This window comes from Lytechinus variegatus, chromosome 1, assembly GCF_018143015.1.
Source record: "Lytechinus variegatus isolate NC3 chromosome 1, Lvar_3.0, whole genome shotgun sequence".
Lineage (NCBI taxonomy): Eukaryota > Metazoa > Echinodermata > Echinoidea > Temnopleuroida > Toxopneustidae > Lytechinus > Lytechinus variegatus.
In genome coordinates, this window is record NC_054740.1 from 15,296,644 (window position 1) to 15,318,769 (window position 22,126).

The 22,126-nt window shown below is 34.9% G+C and overlaps 1 protein-coding gene across 1 annotated transcript in view; it reads right to left on the reverse strand.

Annotated features, from left to right (window-relative positions):
- Window positions 1-614: 614 nt before the first annotated feature.
- Window positions 615-22,126, reverse strand: part of LOC121407078 — a gene marked incomplete at its 5' end in the record, with an annotated part of 39,291 nt that continues 17,779 nt past the window's right edge. Inside the window, 6 exons of the mRNA XM_041598006.1 lie at window positions 615-2,035; window positions 3,634-3,720; window positions 4,303-4,365; window positions 5,652-5,756; window positions 6,673-6,794; window positions 12,196-12,259. Of these exons, the coding sequence (XP_041453940.1) occupies window positions 1,964-2,035; window positions 3,634-3,720; window positions 4,303-4,365; window positions 5,652-5,756; window positions 6,673-6,794; window positions 12,196-12,259 (513 nt within the window). The remainder of the gene's footprint in view (window positions 2,036-3,633; window positions 3,721-4,302; window positions 4,366-5,651; window positions 5,757-6,672; window positions 6,795-12,195; window positions 12,260-22,126) is intronic.

A 22,126-nucleotide genomic window follows, 5' to 3' on the forward strand; every position in this document is an offset into this window, starting at 1 on the left:
ATCGGTTACCTTTAGGAGAGTGGTAATAGTTGAGTGCCGTGGCCGAAAACCGGATTGGGCAGGTGTCAAAATATCATTCTTTCGCAAAAAATCTAAAACTTGCCGTTGAACAACCCTTTCCAGTATTTTAGATATGCAGGGCAGAATTGAAATGGGCCTATAGTTGGAAGGAGAATTTTTATCGCCACCTTTGTGAATTGGGATAATCTTGGCTTTTTTCCATTGTTGCGGAAATATACCGCTTGACAAAGACAAATTAATCAACTTAGCAATGCTCATTGATATCTCCATAGAGCATGCCTTCAAAACAAAGACAGATATCTTGTCAACACCGACAGACTAAGTGTTTTTAAGATTTCTTATGATTTTCAAAACATCATGTTCGTTCACCTGAGTAAATGCAAAATTCTCATTTGTATGATTATCATTTTCTGTATGGGGCAGGGGCCGCGGAACGGTTTTCAAAGTGGGGGGGGGGGGCTGAGCCAAAAGTGGGGGGGGGGGCTGACCATGCTAAAAATCACAATCGTATGGTCATTTTTGCGTTTTTGTACACGGTTTTGGAAAAAAGTGGGGGGGGGGGGGGGCTGAAGCCCCCCAGCCCCCCCCCCCCGGTTCCGCGGCCCCTGTGGGGGTTCATATCAGGTATTTCACTGGCTAATTGCCTCCCTACGTTTGCAAAGTAAGTGTTGAATAGGTTAGCAGTTTCAGTATTACAATCCGAATTAGACGAAACGGTAGGTATTTCACGTTTTTTATTCGGAATAATGGACTTTAAGGTTTTCCAAGTCTGCTTTGGGTTTACCTTAAAATGTGTAAATTTATCAGAGTAATACCGTTTCTTTGATTTCCTTACTTCATTTGTTACCTTATTTCGTAATATTCTGTACTCGCACATAAGTTTTTAATCTTTCAGTTTGCAAGCTTTTCTTTTAATTTTGTCACGTTTTTTCATGAGTTTACAAATATTTGCATTCATCCAAGGAGAACCCTTGGTACTTATTCTTTTTAAACGATTTGGCATGTGTTTGTCAACAACATGTAAAAACATATTTTGCCATAATTCGACAACATCATCAACTGAATTACATTGATCTATACTTTCCCAATTCTGGTTACGAATATCATTTCTAAAGTCATCACTATTGAGCTTGCTGCGACTTCTGAAAGAGATAAATTTGGGCTGAGCACAGATCTTAGAGTTCCAGGTCAGGAAGCTAATCGAATGGTCACTCATCCCGTTATGAATTACACCATGATTGACTACGTTTTTAGTGTTGTTTTTTAATAAATGATCTATCATTGTAGCAGAAACATTTGTGATTCTTGTTCCTTCTTTGGTATTAATTTGAACCAGAGAATAAACATTATTTATATCAACATATTTCTTGGTCATACTTGATAAGGGTTTAGCTAGGATATCACAGTTTACATCACCTGCTTTAACTATGTCACAATTCATTGTGTCAATAATGCTAAGAAATCTTTCATACAAATTAAAGATTCCAATATCTGAAGATGGTTGTCTATACCAAGTTGATACGATAAGAGGTTTTGAAAACTTGAGATAAACTTTAATAACAAGTGCTTCTAAATCATCAAGAAATTCATGACTTATTCTTTCAAAATGTAATGATTTGTGGAGACAAATGGCTACTCCACCACCCTGTCGAACTCTGTCTTTACTCATTAATCAAATTATAATCGTCAATCATGATTTCCATATCATAGATAGATTCATCTATTTGGTTTCATTAACTGCGAATATGTGAACCTTGTTAGTCTTAACAACTGTTCTCACTTCTTCAATGTGTCTCAGTAGGCTGTTAACATTTAAATGGGCGATTTGAAAGATGGGCCCTGGAGTCTGTCCGATCGATGTCTATGATCAGTTGTAAATGTTGTAGCTATGAGATGATAGGAAATTTGGTTGTAGGCCTATACCACACTACTGTTGATGGCTTTAAAGGTTTTCGATTGGATAGCTCGCCACTTGAGTCTCAGGTGGAGATGTGATTACATGGGGACAGGTCGGCTACAGATAAAAAAGACAAGAAAAACATTTATGATTGAAAATTACTAATTTTGTCATGATAAATAAATGAAAAATCCCTTCTTGTTCGATTTACGTTAAAAATGTTTTTAATCGTTTTGGTGGCAAATTTTATCTTTGATAAAGTTTATATAAAAGAAATAACGAGAATACAGTTCAAAGGTATAGACGAAGGCAATAGTGGTGGGGGTAGTGTTGGTTTTGATGGTGGTGGTGGCGGTGGTAGTGATGATGGTGATTCGATTGAAGTATTTATTTCCAAATTCATTAAAAATGATGATGATGATGGGTGATGATGATGATGATGACGATGATGATGAGTATGATGAGGATGATGAGGATGATGATTATGATGATGATGATGACGATGAGGATGTTGTTGTTGTTGTTAATGATGATGGAATGATGGCGGTGGTGGTTGTGGTAGTGATGACGATGATGAAGATGATTTATGATGATGATAAAGTATTGACAATTATAACGATGATGAATATAAACATACTGATAATGTTAAAAGACATAGAAGAATAATTGTATAAACAAACATAAAAAGGGAATTAAGACAGAAATATACAGTGCGTCCCAGAATAAACGAAACCGAGATTTAGCGATCATTTATCATAACTTATTCATAAATAGAATAGACAAATGACCTACCAATTTAAAGCTTAGAATCTCCTCTTTCATCCGATATTACTTAGGTTATTTCTTATTCACGCATGAGTGAGCAAAAACAATTTGAAGAAAGGATACCAAAAACTCATTTGGCGGGGGGTATCTGGGTTTCAAAAAGAAAACCACATTTCTGAAAAGTTCAATATCCGCTCTTTAATTTGGTACCTAAATTACAGAAAATTGTCAAGAAATAAAAAAGTTCTGGTCATTTGAAATAAGGCATGTATTTCCATAATTTCATGAGATGAACGTGTTTTCACCGGTTTCCCACAGAAGCTTTCGCATGGTGAACAAAAGATTTAATGCTTGGCTGATCGTCAACAAAACAGAGTGTCGAGTGAGTTTGAAAGCCAGCCTGGAGAACCTCTTCATTTTATGAAATTATTGAAATTCAAGCCTTATTTCAAATGACCAGAACTTTGTTATTTCCTCACCATTTTCTGTAATTTAGCTATCAAATTAAAGAGGAGATATTGAACTTTTCGAAAATGTGGTTTTCTTTTTGATACCCAGATACCCCCCGAAAAATGAATTTTTGATATCCTTTCTTCAAATTGCATTTGCTCACTCATGCGTGAATGAAAAATAATCTAAGTAATATCAGATGGAAGAGGAGATTCTAAGCTTTAAATTGGTAGGTCATTTGTCTATTTTATGTATGATTAAGCAATGATAAATGATCGCTAAATCTCGGTTTCGTTTTTTCTGGGACGCACTGTATATATAAAAAAGAAGAAGCAGAAAATGAGAATACAGAGTAGAATAATATAAGAAGGAATAAGGAGGAGAAAGAAAATGAGAAGATGAAGAAGAAAGACAAAGGCGAAGGGTGAGGAGGAGGAGGAAAGCATAAAGATAAGAGGAACCACGACAACAACATCTTGTATTCCTAAATATGAACTTACTGTATACGCTATTTCGGCATCATTTTTCTGGCCACGATCTTTACTTAGTTTTTGGTACTCAGAAATAACACAAAGAAGACATATCACCTGAGAAAATAGAACACAAATACAGCTCTATATAATAATAGATAACCTATCGATCGATAGAAATGAACGACAACCAAAAAGCATAACTATATATTGTAACCATGGTAACAGACGTGATGAAACACCTTTACTAGTGTTTTTTTCTACTCAAAACATCAATGTCATGCAGCTGTAATGTAATTAACGTATTATTGTTTATCCATCTATTTATTTATTCATTTATTTATCTATCTATCAATCTATTAATCTATCTATTTGTATATCTTTCTGTCAATAATATTCACTGATATATCTATTTATTAATACCACAAATGTGAATAAAATCAACCTCTGTGACTTATCCTTGTTCGGGAGCATAGCTATTATAGAACTTTAATCTTTCTGCTCATTTTATGTGTCTACCTCCACCAACGGTCACCATGTGTCAATTATGAAACCAACACATTGATCTTGACTCTGGGCAGAGGGAGGGGGATCGATATACACGACTAGGGGTGGAGGGGATTTACACTTCTCATTTAAATTCCAATTTAAAACACTCTGTAGATATTATAAAAGAATTATGTTCAGATTGGCACTTACATTTACAAATGCTAGTAGAATCCATGCAATGAGACTTATAATTAAAGTTGTTGTCAAGGATTCCTGTGAAGGAAATTAATTTAAAAAAAGAAAAAGGGATACTTGTATCATCACTAACACAAGATTGTCATGAATTTTGATTCGGTATAAATCTGAAAAACTAGCAATCGACAACATACATTCACAGAATCACAAATCACGTGTTTAGATATTCAATTTTATCTACTTAATGTGTACTCAGTCCAGGATAGGCCTTATAGAAAGTTGACCATTTGTCATTTCATTTTGGCCCCGGCCATTGCCATTGTACGCCAGTGGCGGCTATTTTAGATATCAAAATACAACAATGTTCCCATATTTGACATAATAGATAATATATCTCATTCGTAATGATGTTTTGCATATATCACTTTGTTCATACATAACGATTTTTTGCTGTTTAGTGCTCATTTTTGTGAAAATTAGTTTTCTCTATTCATATTGTACATAATAAGGTATACAATGACCTATGGCGGCCATTTTGAATATCAGGAAAATAAATATTTCGTCAAAAATTATTCTTTAAGATTGTATTTCACTCCTGCCATACAATTCCATGCATTTCACAACCAATGTGCGTACAATTTTATGATTTTCATGGGTAATTTGCATATTTGGGCGGCCATATTGGATTTTGCCAATTTGCGGAAAATGCTCAAGGTTACACGAGTGGCATCATTCAGATTCGTAATCAGCACCCTCGAACTGACAAGAAACAATAAAAAAATATTGTATATATAAGAAAACAAGGTTATGCCTCTTCTATCCTGGACTATACTTTACAAACTACTAGAATCAAACAATTTCCTAAAATATAAAATTCACATTTTAATTTATTTTCCAACAACAAATATTTTACAAAATCATTGCATACATTAATAATTGCATTCATTGAGGCGAGCACTGACGGGGCCTACAGCTTTTCAGCTTCAAATTATTTAGTCTTCATCGCATTTCTTTCCCTCATCTGCCTATTGTTTATATTTATATGGATTAAGAAGTGAACTTTGTTGTTAATTCGGTAATAATTATGTAACAAGAGAAATATTAAATAAATGAACAAACAAAGGATTGTAGAACGTGCAGAGTGTCACTAAATTAGCGATAATCTTAATCAAACTATTGAGGTAATCTGCCGATTTTTTTTTTTGGGGGGGAGGGGATTTATAAATGCATAGCCTGCGTGCATGGCGATGACGTAATTATAATATACTTTAGCTCAAGGCAAGTATAATAAAATACTAAAGATGTTCAGATTATCGATATTAATTATTATCAATAAGCATTCGGTGTGTTTGTTTCATACTCACGTTTATTTTATACCAGTTGAACAGATGAAGGAACCACGCAATAGCTTGGAATACGATGAGGGCTGTAATAGCCACCATATAAGGGATCAGGAGGCATTTGGAATTCTGAAGAAAAAAAGAGAACCCACGATCAAAAAGAAAACATGATTCTATTGACATGGCATTTCCACATTTTATGGATTTGATTTATTTGAACAACTTGCAAATAGTTATGAATTCAATTTATTGATTTTTTTTTATTTTCATTTTAATTTATCTTATTTTACTTTATGTTGTTTCATTTCATTTTACTTATTTCAATTCTATATTTCATTCTATTTTATTTTATTCTATTGCACCCTATTTTATTTCATTTCATTTTTTAATTTCAGTTCTATTTTATGTTATTTTGTTCTATTATATTTCTTTTTTCATTTAGTTATATTATTATTTATTGATTCTTTTGCGGAGAGGGGGTAAATTTTGGTTCCCTCCTCCATCCCCGGATCACCGCCCCTGAGTTTTAACTTCCCAAAAGCTTGAATGGGCTAATAAAGTGGGTGTTATTATCATTGTATCATTGTATTAAGTTGTATCCTCCAAAGCAACGGGTTACTTTCGATATGATTACGGTATAAGCAATGACGTCACGATCAAGACGTCACAATTAGGCATTATTGTTATCTTATTACCATTATTGTTATTATTAGGAAGTTTTCGCTTTCACGACGCACGACGATTTTAAGAACATAGAAAATCTATTGTCAAATGCCTTTCATGACAATGAACAACCAAGAAGTCTTTGTCGAAAGTTTCTGAATAAAAACAGCAGTTTTCGTCCCCGACACTTGGCAAATGACATATTTGCATTTTTTCGTCAGCTCTGAAACTTAGAACGAAACTGTTTGTGTTCGCCAATTTTCGACAAGAACCTCCCAATAGTTCTTGATTATTTTGACGGGCATTATCAATACATTTACTGTGTTCTTGGATCAGTCGTGCGGCGCGGAGCGGAAACACATTTGAAATAGTTTCTACACACCTTAAACACACCGATGAGGAGGATGGCGGATGTGATGAAGAGGAGTCCGAGTGCAATGATGTCGATGAAATAAGAGGTATAGACCCCATATACAACTGAGCTGGATACCTTGTCAAATCCACCTATTATCATGAAGACATTTATATTCACCTTAATATATACTTAGTATAATTATAAATCTACACGTATTTCGCATTCCTAAGAGATGAAGACAAGGATCGCGATTTTTAAAGAGAATAAAAGAGGCAATTTTAATTGTATCCACATAACCTAGCTTTTCGGGTTCCAAAAAAACTTCACCGGAACTAATGAGATAAATCTGCTTGTTCACAAATAGGGAAATATCGAGGTTTTTTCGCATTGTGTTCCACGAGGCCGGAGATCGAATTAAAGATATGGAATCAGATTTTTATTTTGTTTTATTATTTTTTTACAAGTTCACACATTGTTGAAAAAAAAGGATATAGCATTTCCATTTATTTAAATGTAGGATATTAGAGTACAGTCGATTACAAGCTTGCGTGCACTTGCGATTTTTTTTCTATCCAACTACCGGCCTTATACATGTTATATTCTCAAATCTCCTGAAATATAAGGCCTTATCTACTGAAATCAATAAAAAAATAAAAACGTTTTATAGTGATATGATAACAAAGATTGGCGTATGTATCCTTTTTTTTTAATGAGAGCGTATTTTATCTTTTATCTTTTCCCTTTTCTTTCATTTTCTCTTTTTCTTGGTCGCGGTAATTTTTTAGGTTCCATAGGATATTAGAGTACAGTCGATTACAAGCTTGCGTGCACTTGCGATTTTTTTTTCTATCCAACTACCGGCCTTACATTCTAAAATTTCCTAAAATATCAGGCCTTATCTACTGAAATCAATAAAAAAATTAAAACGTTTTATAGTGATATGATAACAAAAAAAGATTGGCGTATGTATCCTTTTTTTAATGAGAACGTATTTTACCTTTTATCTTTTCCCTTTTCTTTCATTTTCTCTTTTTCTTGGTCGCGGTAATTTTTAGATTTCCAAGCCCTCTCTCCCATCTAAACGATCCCACTATGATTCACAAAAATAAATCGTAAAAACATGGAGTATACACATATTTTTAGGAGAAAATTTTCTCTGTAAGGATCAGCGCGTGGAACGGGACTTGTAAATAGGCCCTAATAAAAAAATAGATCAGTAAGGTGATTGATCATGCTTGGCGGAAGCATAACCATGATTCTGATCGGCTTTTGAATGAATTGGAATAGCGGGTAAAGGATGCACGCCCGTAGCCAGGTGGGGTGGGGGAGGGGGTTCCGTGGGGGTTCAATCGGAACACCAAAAATTTTCTAAAGCAAATGGGAGGAAAAGCAGAAGAGAAAGGTAAAGAGAAGGGATCGAACCACCCCCTCCATTAAAAACACTGGCTACTGGCCTGATATCACACGACCTCGTATTTAGAGAGAGAGAGATAGAGAGGGGGGGGGGGGGAGTCGCCCTTTTCCAAGCAATTGTGCTTAAATGCGACTGTACCCTCCCACGCATCGGATGTTAACAGTTAACCATGAAATATTGTGTTAATCCATCTTAATGGTGTAAGTTCAATTATTGTTGCATGGAAATCAAATAACCAATCAATCAGTATCGAAGGTTGGAGGGGGTTCCCCTTAAATTTCCAAAATTATCCAGCCCCCTTGGCGCACATTCATGGAGGCGTCGGCCAATAATGTGGTTGAGTAAGCCTAAATGAGGGGCCTATTTTTGTTCAACACTTCCATTAATTGCCTCAAACACCAACCTTCATGCATGGGCAGAGAGAGAGGCAGTCTTCAAAAGTTTCACATATTTTGCAATGTTTTTAATTCAATTTAATTTCATTGTTATTTTCCTTTATACAGGGTAGCAATTCGTCAATGTCAATTACAAAACAATTGATCATGCACAATGAATATCATTTTTTGTTGGTGTTTCGAAAGAAGGAAATAAATGTTAAAAATTAAACAAAAATACCCTGGGGGGCGTGGAGGGGAAAGAAGGTGTGCTCCTTTATTCATGTTAAAGAAGGAAAATTATGGTTGGTCTATACTTCAAACATAATTTTAACGTAATCCTTTATTTGCCATCTTTGTCGTCCATGACTGTTGTACAAATATTGATAAAAAATGCGAAACTGACATTTATTTTTCTTTTTCATTTTGCATGTATTCCTCTCTTATCACTTAAATTAAAGATCATAAATTAAGATGTTTTAGTGATAAGGGGGAACAAAAGAAAAATGTCATAATTCATATATTTCAGTAGTGCTTTATGAGAGATGTATAGTAAATATTCGCTTCATCAATCGGGGATAGAAATGGTATGAATTCATATCATGATTCCAAATAAATGGTTTTACTGAAAAGGGGTTTAAATCAGGCAAAAAATGAGGACCAAGGTGAATTGATTTATAAATTTTAATTGGATGTTATCATAATTTAGATTTTGTATTTCGGACTGACAATGTACAAAACATACAAAATATTTATTTATTCTAATATTGTTTTCAAAATTGGTAAATGACTGGCCATCATCTTGCTAAAATACTACTATCACCTTGTACCCCATTGTACTATCACCTTGTACCACCCCCTACCCCCCCGGGGGGGGGGGTGAGTCATGCACATGATGGCAGTATGGGTATGTGTGTCTCTTCAAAGGAATCCAAATCCCAAGAAGAGAAGCAATTTGATGAGATGAACAAAACAGTTTTCATCAAAATTGGTCATGAAAAAGCAAGTTATGGGCGTTTAAAAATTCTTGATGTACTTTCTATGGGGATCCTCAAATTGGCCAACATAAAACCTTCAGAATGGTAGATTTGGGGGACAACTCTCCATTCGTTTTGTACACAATTTTTCAGATTTTCCCCATTATATTTCAAAATGCATTTTGCCTCCTTCTGAGCATAACTCGGAAAATAAAATTAACACCACAATAAATCATGTCAGGTTAAGGAGGAAGTAATGTGAAATATGTAAAATAAAGGGGGAAATCTGAAAATTTGTGTACAAAACAAATGGAGACTTGTCCACAAAATCAGCAATTTTGAAGAATGTTTGCCAATTTGACGATCCCCAAGGTATAACAAGACTATACAAACTTCCATAACTCGCTTATTCGAAGACCGATTTTGATGAAACAAGTTTTATTTTTAGATTGCTCCTCTCATTTCATTCTTCCTGATAAGATTAATTCTTTTCTAGAATTATGAATTCCTTTAAAGCACCCCCCCCCCTTCACGCCTTGCCAGCTACACTTCCCAGGCATATCATGTTCATCCTTTTTCATCGACCAACGCGTTCTCTACCATCCCCCCATCCCCTCATTTTAGGGTCAGTTCACGAAAGACCCCCATTTTATGTTAAATTCCTGTTCCCAAGCACCCCCATTTGCAGGGGATCATCAAGCTCTTGACCCCCCCCCCTTTATTTCAAAGCAACTAAAGAGGTGGTTTCAGATTTTATCGGACGTATACACCGTAATCTTTCCAAATCTCAGTGCCCCTAACCTAGGGTATACTGGCAGTATACTAAACGAATTATTAACACATACGCCGACGTTTTCATAAACTCATAATAGCACATGCATGAATCATATCATTTTTATATCTTTTATAATTTTATGTTTTTTTAAATACCCTTTTCCAATTTGTTTAATATTTCCACTGATTTGTTGATTATTTCCGATTTTATTATGATATCGTTGAATACTACGATGGCATACACACTTGTCATTTCTCAGACACACAATTTACTTTCAATTAATATTTCTTTCTAGAATTCCACAACACAAGAAGTTTCAATACCATACATTATTCGTATTATTTATTTTGTAATTATCTGTGTTATTGTTTGAACATTTTTTTTGTCATTATTACCTTGTAAATGCATCGCAATTCGGCCTTAGCCGCGATGATGTACTGAAGTTTATTAATAAACCATATATCTTTATATCCTACATAAATTAAATCCTGTATTTTGATTGGTTTAAACAGCATCATGTGACCAAACATATTCTCACTATTTTGCAATGATGTCGAAAATGAAACACCCACCGAAGAAATTATGTGACGTCTATGATGGAATAGTCGACTATTCCATCCTTGACGTCACAGTTCATTGACACCGATCATGCAGTTTCTCGGGCTCACCGGTCAGCGAGCATAGAGTTATATAAATTAGTACGTATTTAACTCTATGTCAGCGAGTTGACTCTACCGGGCAGCGAAGTCCCGTGAACATGGTGAAGGGACGGCGCAGGCACAAATCCGCGTTCCGATGAGCGCATGGTTTCGGAAAAAGTAGATCAGCCTGCGCAGCGCGTTATCTATAATTTCAGATTAGCAAAAGATGAACTGCGTGTACAAGAGTAGATAAACTATTGTTCTACCTTATTCAGTTATTAAATGTAGGATATAAAGTATATCAGGCTTTTATTTCGAAAGTATAGAGGGAATTATTTATCCTCGGTTGTATTGGCCAAATTACTATTTTCCCCTCGGGGCTTCGCCCCTCGGGGAAAATAGTAATGCCAGTCCAACCTCGGATGAATAATTCCCGCTATACTTACTCAAAGCCTGGTATATTTGTATATATCTATCTAACTAACTAACTAACTAACAAGCTAACTAACTATCTAACTAACTATCTCTATCTATCTATCTACCTATCTATCTATCTATATATCTACCTATCTATCTAACTAACTAACTATCTAACTAACTATCTATCGATCTATCTATCCATCTACATGTATTATATATATATATATATCTATTTATATCCTACATAAATTAAATCCTGTATACTGATTGGTTTATATAGCATCATGTGACCAAACATATTCTCACTATTTTGCGGTGATGTCGAAAATGATACGCGCACCGAAGAAAAAGTGCTATTCCGTGACGTCAATGATGGAATAGTAGACTATTCCATCATTGACGTCACAGATCATTGACAAAGATAATGCAATTTCTCGGGCTTACCGGTCAGCGAGTTGACTCATGGACATCCGTAATAGGTCCATGGTTGACTCTACCGGGCAAGTCCCGTGAAAGGACGGCGCAGGCACAAATCCTCGTTCCGCTGAGCGCATGGTTTCGGAAAAAGTAGATCAGCCTGCGCAGCGCGCTGTATTTAAGTTCAGATTAGGAAAAGATGAACTACGTGTACAAGAGTATAACTATTGTTCTACCTTATCCAGTTATTAAATGTAGGATATAAAACAAATATTCCAGGCTTTTATTTCGAAAGTATAGAGGGAATTATTTATCCTCGGTTGTATTGGCCAAATTACTATTTTCCCCTCGGGGCTATTCGCCTCTCGGGAAAATAATAATGCCAGTCCAACCTCGGATGAATAATTCCCGCTATACTTACTCAAAGCCTGGTATATTTGTTTACTATCTATCTTGGATATATCTTTTCATATTTTTATTTCAAATATTGCACAAAAAGATACTTATAAAGAATTGTTATTTTTAAACTCACCAGTAGATCTCTGCAGATCTAGGAATTGTATGATCCAAATAACTGTGTACGCCACACTGTAAAGCTAAAAAAAAGGGGGAGGTAAACACAAAAAAATAGTCAGCTGTAGTTATACATTCTTTGATACGATTTTGATTTGAGTAAGCATTCCAAACACCACATAGGCCTAATGGTGACTGATTACTTTGGGCAGTTGAGGCATGAACCATAGATTGAGTGTAATAAATCATTCCAAGCAAAGATGATTATTATAACATTCAATTTAAATGAGAGGGATTCATGATCATCATAAGCACGCAATGAGGCTATATTTTGTCAGAACTTGTGCACCAGACGCTAGAGGGCAGTTGGAATGACGATATAATAGGCTGTATTGATGGTTCCATGACGTTTGCGCCGGCGACCTTTGCTTCGCTCTGAATTTCACACACTTATCTAATGACCAACTTCAACCCTTGGTTTAACACTATACCCTACCCTAAACCAAACATAAAACTACATGTATATTGCATCTCTAACCCTATATAACCCTACATCTTTGATGAAATTACGCCTGGAGCAATATTGTCACCGCCTTTGGTTGTTTTCAATCAGATTACGAATCTTGGACTTTTATTTTTCAGAGTCTTGCCTCAATATTTAAGTCAAAGAATATTGTTTTTTTAGCCGAAACTCGAATCTGCGTCCGTGTACTGGACTGCAGGATTGGCTTAGTGGTTGAGTCACTACAATCGGGCTCGTTGATTGGTACCATGAAAAGACATGAGGCGTAATCTGACTAAATAAATTACTTCGCCATTTTCACTGCCCTCTCGCGTCGGGTGCAGAAGTATACTGAAAACCAAAAATCGCGGACGGGAGATAGTACGTAGATACAAACGGGAAAATACAGACAAAAGAGATCCACACAGAAAACAAAAATACAGGCAAGGACACAGAAAAGCGAGACAGAGGAAACATGACCAAATCTAAATTAACTGAAATTTGTGGTGTCCCATCCTCCACATCTTGTCGCCTGAATAAGGCGACATTATGTGCAGGGGTGACAATTTGTTGTGCAACAAAGCGTAAATATTTGTTTGGATGTTGTTATAGCCGGCTTGTCCGGAGGAGGGTAGGGGGGGGGGGGCAAACAAATTGTCCATAAATTAGACTGTTTCATATATCACAATAATGAATTTATATATTCGTAGATGAATGAATATTTCGATAAATAAATCATGATGGTGATGATCTATATGATGATGAGAAGGATGGTGGTGATGGTGGTGATGATGATGATGGCAAATTCAAGATGATAATAGGTCTAATAGCAACAATGATGTTCATGATGAATATGGTGATAATTATGATAATGGACAAACATATCACCAAGGCGAGGTCGCTTACTGTAGTAACTCTGTTTGCTATGAATGTGACATTGATAAAGAAATGGAATACAGCCAAATAAATTAGAAAGGGTAGTGATGAAAATGAGGATAATTTCGACAGCGATTTATAAGGACAAAAATAAGGATGTTTAATTTTCAAAAAAGCAACACGTGGTTATCATACAAGGCCTAAATTTTTTTTTGGCTGAACGTATGAGGTATTAAGTGCACTTCAAATCACATAGCAGAGGCATGCAATTGTTAAAAATTAGGTTCTGATGGCATTACCTTGGGGCATTATCTTGACCCCAACAGGCATAACTTTCGAGGAACGATTCCGCCATGGATAAAAATAGCAGCCAATCACGTTCTCGCGAGTTTACACGTCACGGAAGCAAACTTGGTAATCATGAAACATACGAATTGAAAGAACCTAAGTGGAACCTTTAACTGACAGGACAAGCATCCGATAGTACCCTTATACTGCTACATTATTAGACCAAGTTTCTCTTACATAACGCGAGGTCCAATCAATTTCTGTCAAAATCATCTCATTTGAGAGAAGGGAAAGGAATAAATCATGGCGATTATGCAAAGATGTTGCTGCTTCTCTAACGTCAGGACGGGTTCTACTGCTTGCGGAGTATACTCGTTGGTAAGGGAGTAACACTTTTCTCTAAGAATTTTATTTTCTTATTCGCAATTTTTATCAAGAATGTGTTTCTGAAAGTGCATTGTGTTTTTTAGTTCTTATTAAAAAAAATCATGCCTGATAGTGACAAGCAAAACACAAGCATGTTTTTACACTTTATAGGGCAATCCCACCCCAACAAACAGTTCCTTTTCATGAAAAAATAAAAGGAATATAATAAAAAGAACAATACTAAAAATATCATCAGAGATGGATGTGAAATTAAAAAGATATGACATGTTTTCTTGATTTCACAAAACCGGTCATAATTATGCCAATCCACTTTCCTAACGAGGATGTCCATATATACCACTGCTACTGTGATTCGATAAAGATTTGCCTTGTTGAATTTTTCAAATCTACACAAATAAAAGTTTCGTATAATATTCATCCTATAAAATACAAAATATATAAATATTAAGCGAGTGGCATAATCGACCCCCTCTTTCTTTTGCACATCACATTTCGCAATTCAGCCTTTGGCTGCGGTGAAATGTTCTTAATAAACCATTCCAATTCTTTTCAACTCAACACACCATCGACCATTCTCACACAAACTCCATCAATATTTCAATGGAAATATGAGTTCTCATAGCGGTAAGACAATGCAATATTTTTTTTTATTCCTTGTATCTAAAGTGTAAAAAAAGAATCATGAGCATTCATTAGTTGACAGAAAGACGTTGAAACTTATTTTAAATACAATACTAAACTCTTGAAGGGTGCAAAAGTAAATCCACAAATGAATATAGGCGTGGATATATCAAATTTTATGTGAAAAGATATTGAAACTGATGCAAATCACGCACGCTATAACTTGACATAATGAAAAATAAATATATACAGATGAAATAGCCTCATCTATAACGCCACTCTTTGCAGTGAGCCAATTTTAAAAATTATGCCTTTACCCTATTTTGAAACAATACCCCATTTATTTTTCAACTTGAATGATAATTCCCTGAAAGATGTTTCACCCCCCCCCCCTTCCGTTCCATATATCTTTATCTCCATTATGTTGAATCTTTTCGAGTTTTTGTTCAGCAGGACCGGTTTTCTTTTCTTTACGTTCTACTTGTAAATGCTCCATCAATTATAAGTACATGTATATATAACTCCTGCCAGTAGGCCTGAATAAAACATATGTTGAATCTTGAATCTAGTCTTTTTTCTTCTCTTTTTGGCAAGGTTAAATGCATTCAATTTATCTATGTGTCTCAATTCTTAACAAAGCATTGGAATGCAAGAAGATGAGAGAGATTGTTTGTAATCTTATATACTGTGAATATAATTTTTCAAAAACAAATACGTGAGGAACTGACTGTAAATACCAAATAAATGTCGAAATTAATTACATTGATATATCAAAGATTGCATTCAAAGCATCTTACGGAGCAACCTTTTTACACTCGCAAAATTTATGATTTATGGTTTTACTTTTGGTATCACACAATGGGTGACTTGGAGAAACTCGTCTCTTATATGAATTTTTTTATAGCAACAAAGCCTTGTAAATTTCGTTTTAATAGTATGGTCAGGGGCCCGTTGCAGAAAGAGTTGCGTTTAAACGCAAGTCAAAAAATCAATCGCAAGTCCCAAATGCGCGCTGTTGATTGGTTGAAAATCAAGTTGCGCGTGATTTTTAGAGTTGCGATTGATTGCAACTCTTTCTGCAACGGGCCCCAGTTCCCCATGTCTGCGCGGTCTCCCAAGTCTGCGCACGCGCGTATCTGCGCGATTCTAGTAAAAAAGGATACGCAATGAGCACGAAGTTTACACATGCAATACATAGACCAACGAACGTAGAGGGCAGCAACACACAAGCGTGTTGCTATTAGGAAGGTCCACTCGATACGCGCATACAAATGAAGTGCGCGAACAATTTGGTAGTCATGCCAACGTAACCATGATCCGATACAATACACTCACGGAGTGACAGCAAAATAGAAGTAAACAAATGAATAATGACAATAGTAGATTGAAACAATAAAAACAAAAAATATATAAAGCATTTAATAATAATGTATCACATTTCGAAAATAATATATCACTAAATTAGTGTCACAATTTTTTGTACATTTTCAGTAAACCGGGATTAAATTCTGTCATGAATAAACCAGTCTGCTTATTTCACCCGGATTTTGACAAGCTCATTTTGTGACCACCGAAATCCTCTCAGAGCACTTTTTTAGTAGATTGTAGAGTTGATTTATTTTCATTTCCTCTTTATCATTATTTTTGCTTGAAAAGTTTTTACATCAAATATCATGTTTAAAAATATGAAACATTTATTCCTGTATTTTTCATAAAATATTACATAGTAGTGACAACGGTTTGATGACTTTGCATATCAATATGATAACAAGTATACGTGACGTTGATACGTCTTTATTTAAATTTCGCTGCACCGTAATGCGCCTACACAATCCAGTACGCTATATACCGGCGCCATGGCTGGCACGACCGCCCCGGCGCCCCGGGCCGGTCGGTGCTGAGGTAGGGTACGGTTGGCTGCATGCATATGCTAACACAATTTTTGTAAAATTATGGAATGAAAATAGTAGATGTGACATAGAGCTTCGCCCATTGATAGTTCTCAAGTCAAGACCCGTCGATACTGAACCAGATAATTTCTGTCTAATATTAGGTCTAACGTTAGAGTTAGACTAGGACTTGGCTTTGCTAGTTCAGTAGTGGCCGTATTCGATCCTGCCTGATGGACTGCAAAATGTTGGTTGGATTTGTGGATTTATCATAATTATTTCAGATTTTCAGACTACAATCTACATTGTAAGTTAAAATTGAAATTCTAACCTTGAATATTTATCGTTGCTCATCCGCCATAGTGCCACATCAATGACAGACCAAGTCTATATCTTTCAAGTCCATATCTAGCTAAAGTCGAGTCGCGTCGAGATTATCCTGCCAGTGCAGTGCGGCCAGCACATCATTCGCGCAGCGCAGTACGCGCACCGAGGTACAGGTGACCGGGGAAGTTTCGGCGCGGCCAGACCAGAACATCACGGTCTTTGCTCTGGCGTTAGCTTGTGTAGATTGGTAGGGGTAGCGAAATTAAGCAGAAGAGCGGTAACACAAATGTCATCAGTCTATGTATTTTTATTGCTCCGTAAACTACAAGAATCATGATTACATTTTGTCTTACAATTTTTAAAAAATACAAATATGCAAAATAATATTATTTAACATATTTTCTTGGAGGCTTTATTATCAATAAAAAATAATAAAATTGAACAAACGAAAAAAAATCAACTCTACAATCTTCCAAAAAAGTGCTCTGGGAGAAGGTGGTCACAAAATCTGAGCGAAGTGGACCTTCCTAAAAGCAACACGCTTGTGTGATGCTGCCCTCTACGTTCGTTGACATAGACAGGTATTCATAAAAAAAATCCGACTCAAAATAGTGGAAAAATAATGAATTCAGGGCGTTTCATGCGAAAGCCTCAAAATGTTGCCTTTGTCATCAAAATCCCCGAAACGTGTGCAAAGTGAATGAGTGCGCAGACATGGGGTACCATTTTTTTTCAATCTGAAAATGACAGCCCGAGGTTTTTTTCCAGGAAAAGGCATATATTTCTTTCAAATTTTTATGAGATATTTGGCACACTAACTCATTATGATGTAAGGAACATTATCAACTGAAAGATTTTGTGAAATAAAAAGAAATTCACTTTAAATCTTAACTCAAATCGTTAGGTGCGCAGACTTGGGGCCCACCATCACACAAAAAGTGTGTATTTGAAGATTGGCAGGTGCATGAACTTTATTACACCAATAACGAAACCTACTATCGGGAAATATCTGAGCAAGTCAAGTATCATTTATATACTTTGGGAATTTCTTTGTGCTTAACATCGCTTCGACTATACAGTTTATGACATATAAATTCATGTTTATTAATATTCAAGTTCTTAATCGATTTTTAAATATAATGTAAATCAAACAAATTAAGTTTCATTCTGTCATCATGAATAAATACAAAGATATACTGAAGGCGTAATACTTCCAAGAGTTTATGACCTGGAAAGGGAGGATAAAATGAGATATTTGTGTTATATTTTTCTTTACTTGTACTGTTTTCTTTTTTTTCATAACGTAATTTTTTGTCTTTGTATGAATATCATATTTATTTCCATTCCATTTTCCATTTGATTTTGTTCTATGAAAGCTTTTGACATTCTTATCATTATTCCTGTTTACAAGAATATACATTCGACAGGACTCCCTTGCTTGAACGGGACGCATTTTTTTCCCTCGTCGTACTTGTGAACCCGACATGAAGGGGCGGTAGGCTTTGAATCAGACTACTAATCTCGGACTGGTATTTTATCAGAGACTCGCCTCAATTTCTGATTAAAAGAATCTTTATAAATCGTTCGAAGCGCGACTCGAACCTGCGTACAAAACCTCGACTGTAGGATTGGCTTACTAGTATAGGATAGTGATTGAGCCGCATCACTCGAGCTGTTCGATGGGTCGAAAATACGTTTCGTGTCAACATTGATATTCATAAGGTGTTTTCTGACTAAATAAATCCTCTTGTATCGTCATTTACATAGGCTTATTCATGAAAAAGTTATGGTTACGGTAGGCTCTACTGCTCTCTTGCGTGGGGTACACAAGTACTCGTGGACAAAAAAAAATCGCCAACGGGACGATTATGCCTGTCTTCTTGTAAAGAAAAGAAGAATTACTGAAAAAATAGTTTGAAATGATTTATTTATTTATTTATTTATTCAAATATATTTATACAGGATGACAAGATCAGTTAAAAACTGTTTTACATCATGGTCCTGACATTAAAAACATAAATACATGTAAATCAATAATATATTATAGATGAGATAAAAATCAGAGTAATATCTAAAAGATTGTGTTTGAAATGATACAATGCAATACAAGAGCATTTACAATATGTTATACAAAGAAATAAAGTAAATGTAATTAAATTTAAGTATTAAATAACCAAAAAAGTACACGATTCATGGACGAAATGTATGAATGATTATAGAACTATATAAAAATCGGTAAAACTCAGGCTAATAAAACATATTCACAAGTTGAACATTGATATGTAATAGGAATAAAAAAAAGTGGTATAATTTACATTAAAGTATGAGAATACATAACACTTGTGTTCCATGTATTTATATGAAGCAAATTGAATTATAAAATATATAAAAAAATAATACATAATAAATTGTAACGAATTACGACAAAGATATAGGTACTAAAAGAAAAAGAAAACAAGGTTTGGATCGAAGTGTATTAGAAAAAAATGGTAGGTTAAAAGTACATGAAACTGTATATCGGGTTTTGGGCTACAAATCCATTCCTTAATAATTAAAGCTCTCAGGTAATGTAGTACGTATGAATTGCACATCAGGGTTTGGGAATTAATTTCTTGTATTTAAATTTAAAATTATCGAATGATGTTGCATTTTGGAGACTGGGTGGAAGCTCGTTCCATACTTTAGCACCAGCATATTTAAATGATTGTTTGAATAATTCTAGCTTAGGTTTAGGTATTATTACATTTAAAGAATCTGCGTTTCTTGTGTTAAAACCATGGCGGTCACAATACATCTCAATTTCATTACATAATCTTCCAGGAGCTGTGCCATTAATGCATTTGTACATGAGTGTTGCAAGAAAGTAGTTGCATCTTTGTTCAATGTTTGGCCACGACAAGTCAGTCATTAACTTAGTTCCATTGTATTTATCATAATCAAAGTTTTTCGTTACAATTCGTGCTGCTCTTTTTTGTATTCTCAACAATTTCTTTTTGTAAACTTCCGGGCAATTACCCCATACAGAACATGCGTAATCATAGCATGGTTGAATTGTGGATTTATACAATATATTCAATAAGTTAGAGTTAACAAATTTACTAAGTTTGGCAAGAATATGGACTTTGTATGCGACTGATTTACATAGAATATTAGTGTGAGCATTCCATTTTAACTTATCATCAATCATGAGTCCAAGATATTTTACGTTATCGACTTGCTCAATCTTGTGCTCTTCATTATAAATGTTAAGTTCATTTAAGGATTTTGATTTTAATAGCATCACCTTAGTTTTATCTTTATTAATTCGAAGTCTGTTATTAACATACCATTTATTGATTTCAACCATGTTTGCCTGTAATTTTGCATTTGCATCAGTATTATCTTTTCCACTAACATAAACAACCACATCATCAGCGAATATATTGCATGAACCATTTGTAACATATTCCGAAATATCATTAATAAAGATAAGGAAAAGGGTGGGGCCAAGGGCACTACCCTGGGGAATACCTATAGTAAGGTTCCTCATCTGTGATCGTTTACCTTGATGTTATACAGTTTGCTTTCTATTAGCAATATAACTCTGAAACCATCCAAGCTGATTGCTACGTATTCCATATTTTTCTAATTTATTAATCAGTAAATCATAATCAATGCAATCAAAGCATTTGGAAATGTCTAAGAAGCAAGCAGCTACCTTTTCACTCTCATTTATGGCTTCATAAAAATCATCAAGTATACGATGTAGACTAGTAGAGGTAGAGTGATTAGGTAAAAAGGCCGACTGGTCGACATTGATCATGTCATGTTCATTTAAGTATTTCAATAGTTGGGATTGAACCTCTTTTTCGATGATCTTAGCAACATGGCTCACAACAGAAATAGGCCTGTAATTATTTTTATCTTTCTTTGATCCCTTGCCTTTATAAACCGGGGTTGTTCGTGCTATTTTCCAGTCGTCGGGTATTTCGCCAGAAGATAAACTTTTATTATAGATTAGGGTTAGAGAATCACATATGTATGGTGCTGCGATATTTAATAATTTTGTATCTATAGGCCTAAAACATCCACCTTACTGCTTTTGTCAAGGTGAGTTAGATGTTTTAAAGTTTTGTTTATCTCAATATTTCTAAATTCAAAAGAATAAACACATTCAGGATGTTTCCATTCAAATTTTTTTTCAGGAAAAGTGTTTGCTATCATTTGAACAATGTTTGCAAAATGCTTGTTTATTTCATCACAGTCAACCTCACATGTGTTATTCTCATATTTATTGTTGCCTGTTACAGCGTGTAACTCATTCCATAGTTTTTTTTTGATCATTGTTGTGTTCATGAGATATATTATTGTAGTACTCTTTTTTCTTTTCCCTTATCATACAAGTAATTTTGTTTCTTATTCTCCGATATTCATTTAGAGTTTCTTGACATTTAGAAGTATCAAATTTACGTTTTAAATAATCTCTCCTATAAATTAGATTAACAATGTCTGGGGTTACCCAGGGATTAAATCGCTTTTTCATTCTTGCTTCTTTCATTGGAGCAAATTCATTACTTATTTCTAGAAAAGCATCCTTCCATTTTGTCCATGATGTCTGAACACACAAGGTCGCATTTCATAAGTTGGGTATGCAAAAAGGGTGGCGTATGAACAATTTTCCACACGGTGCCATGGATAAATTGTTGCTACATCACAGTATCTTGACCAAATTTATTGAGTAATATCTCATTTTGAAGCTAGAACTATAGGCTAAATATATTACTATGAATTAAATCAATACAATATCAGGAACAAAAACTATAGCACATTAAGTTTGAAGTAACAGGGGTGGCGGAGCCGGTGGATGCGGAGCCGGTGGATGTGGTAAATGATAAAATATTAATTAAACCTAATTAACAACTTACTATAATATGTAATATGACTGTTATCCTCATATTTCTGGGCGTTTTAAAACAGGGAACAACTAAATGTCATAAAAATTTGACAATTTTGAAAATATGCAGCATTGGAATACATGTGTATGTCAGCTCTGATCTGCAACCTAATCAATTAGTAAACCA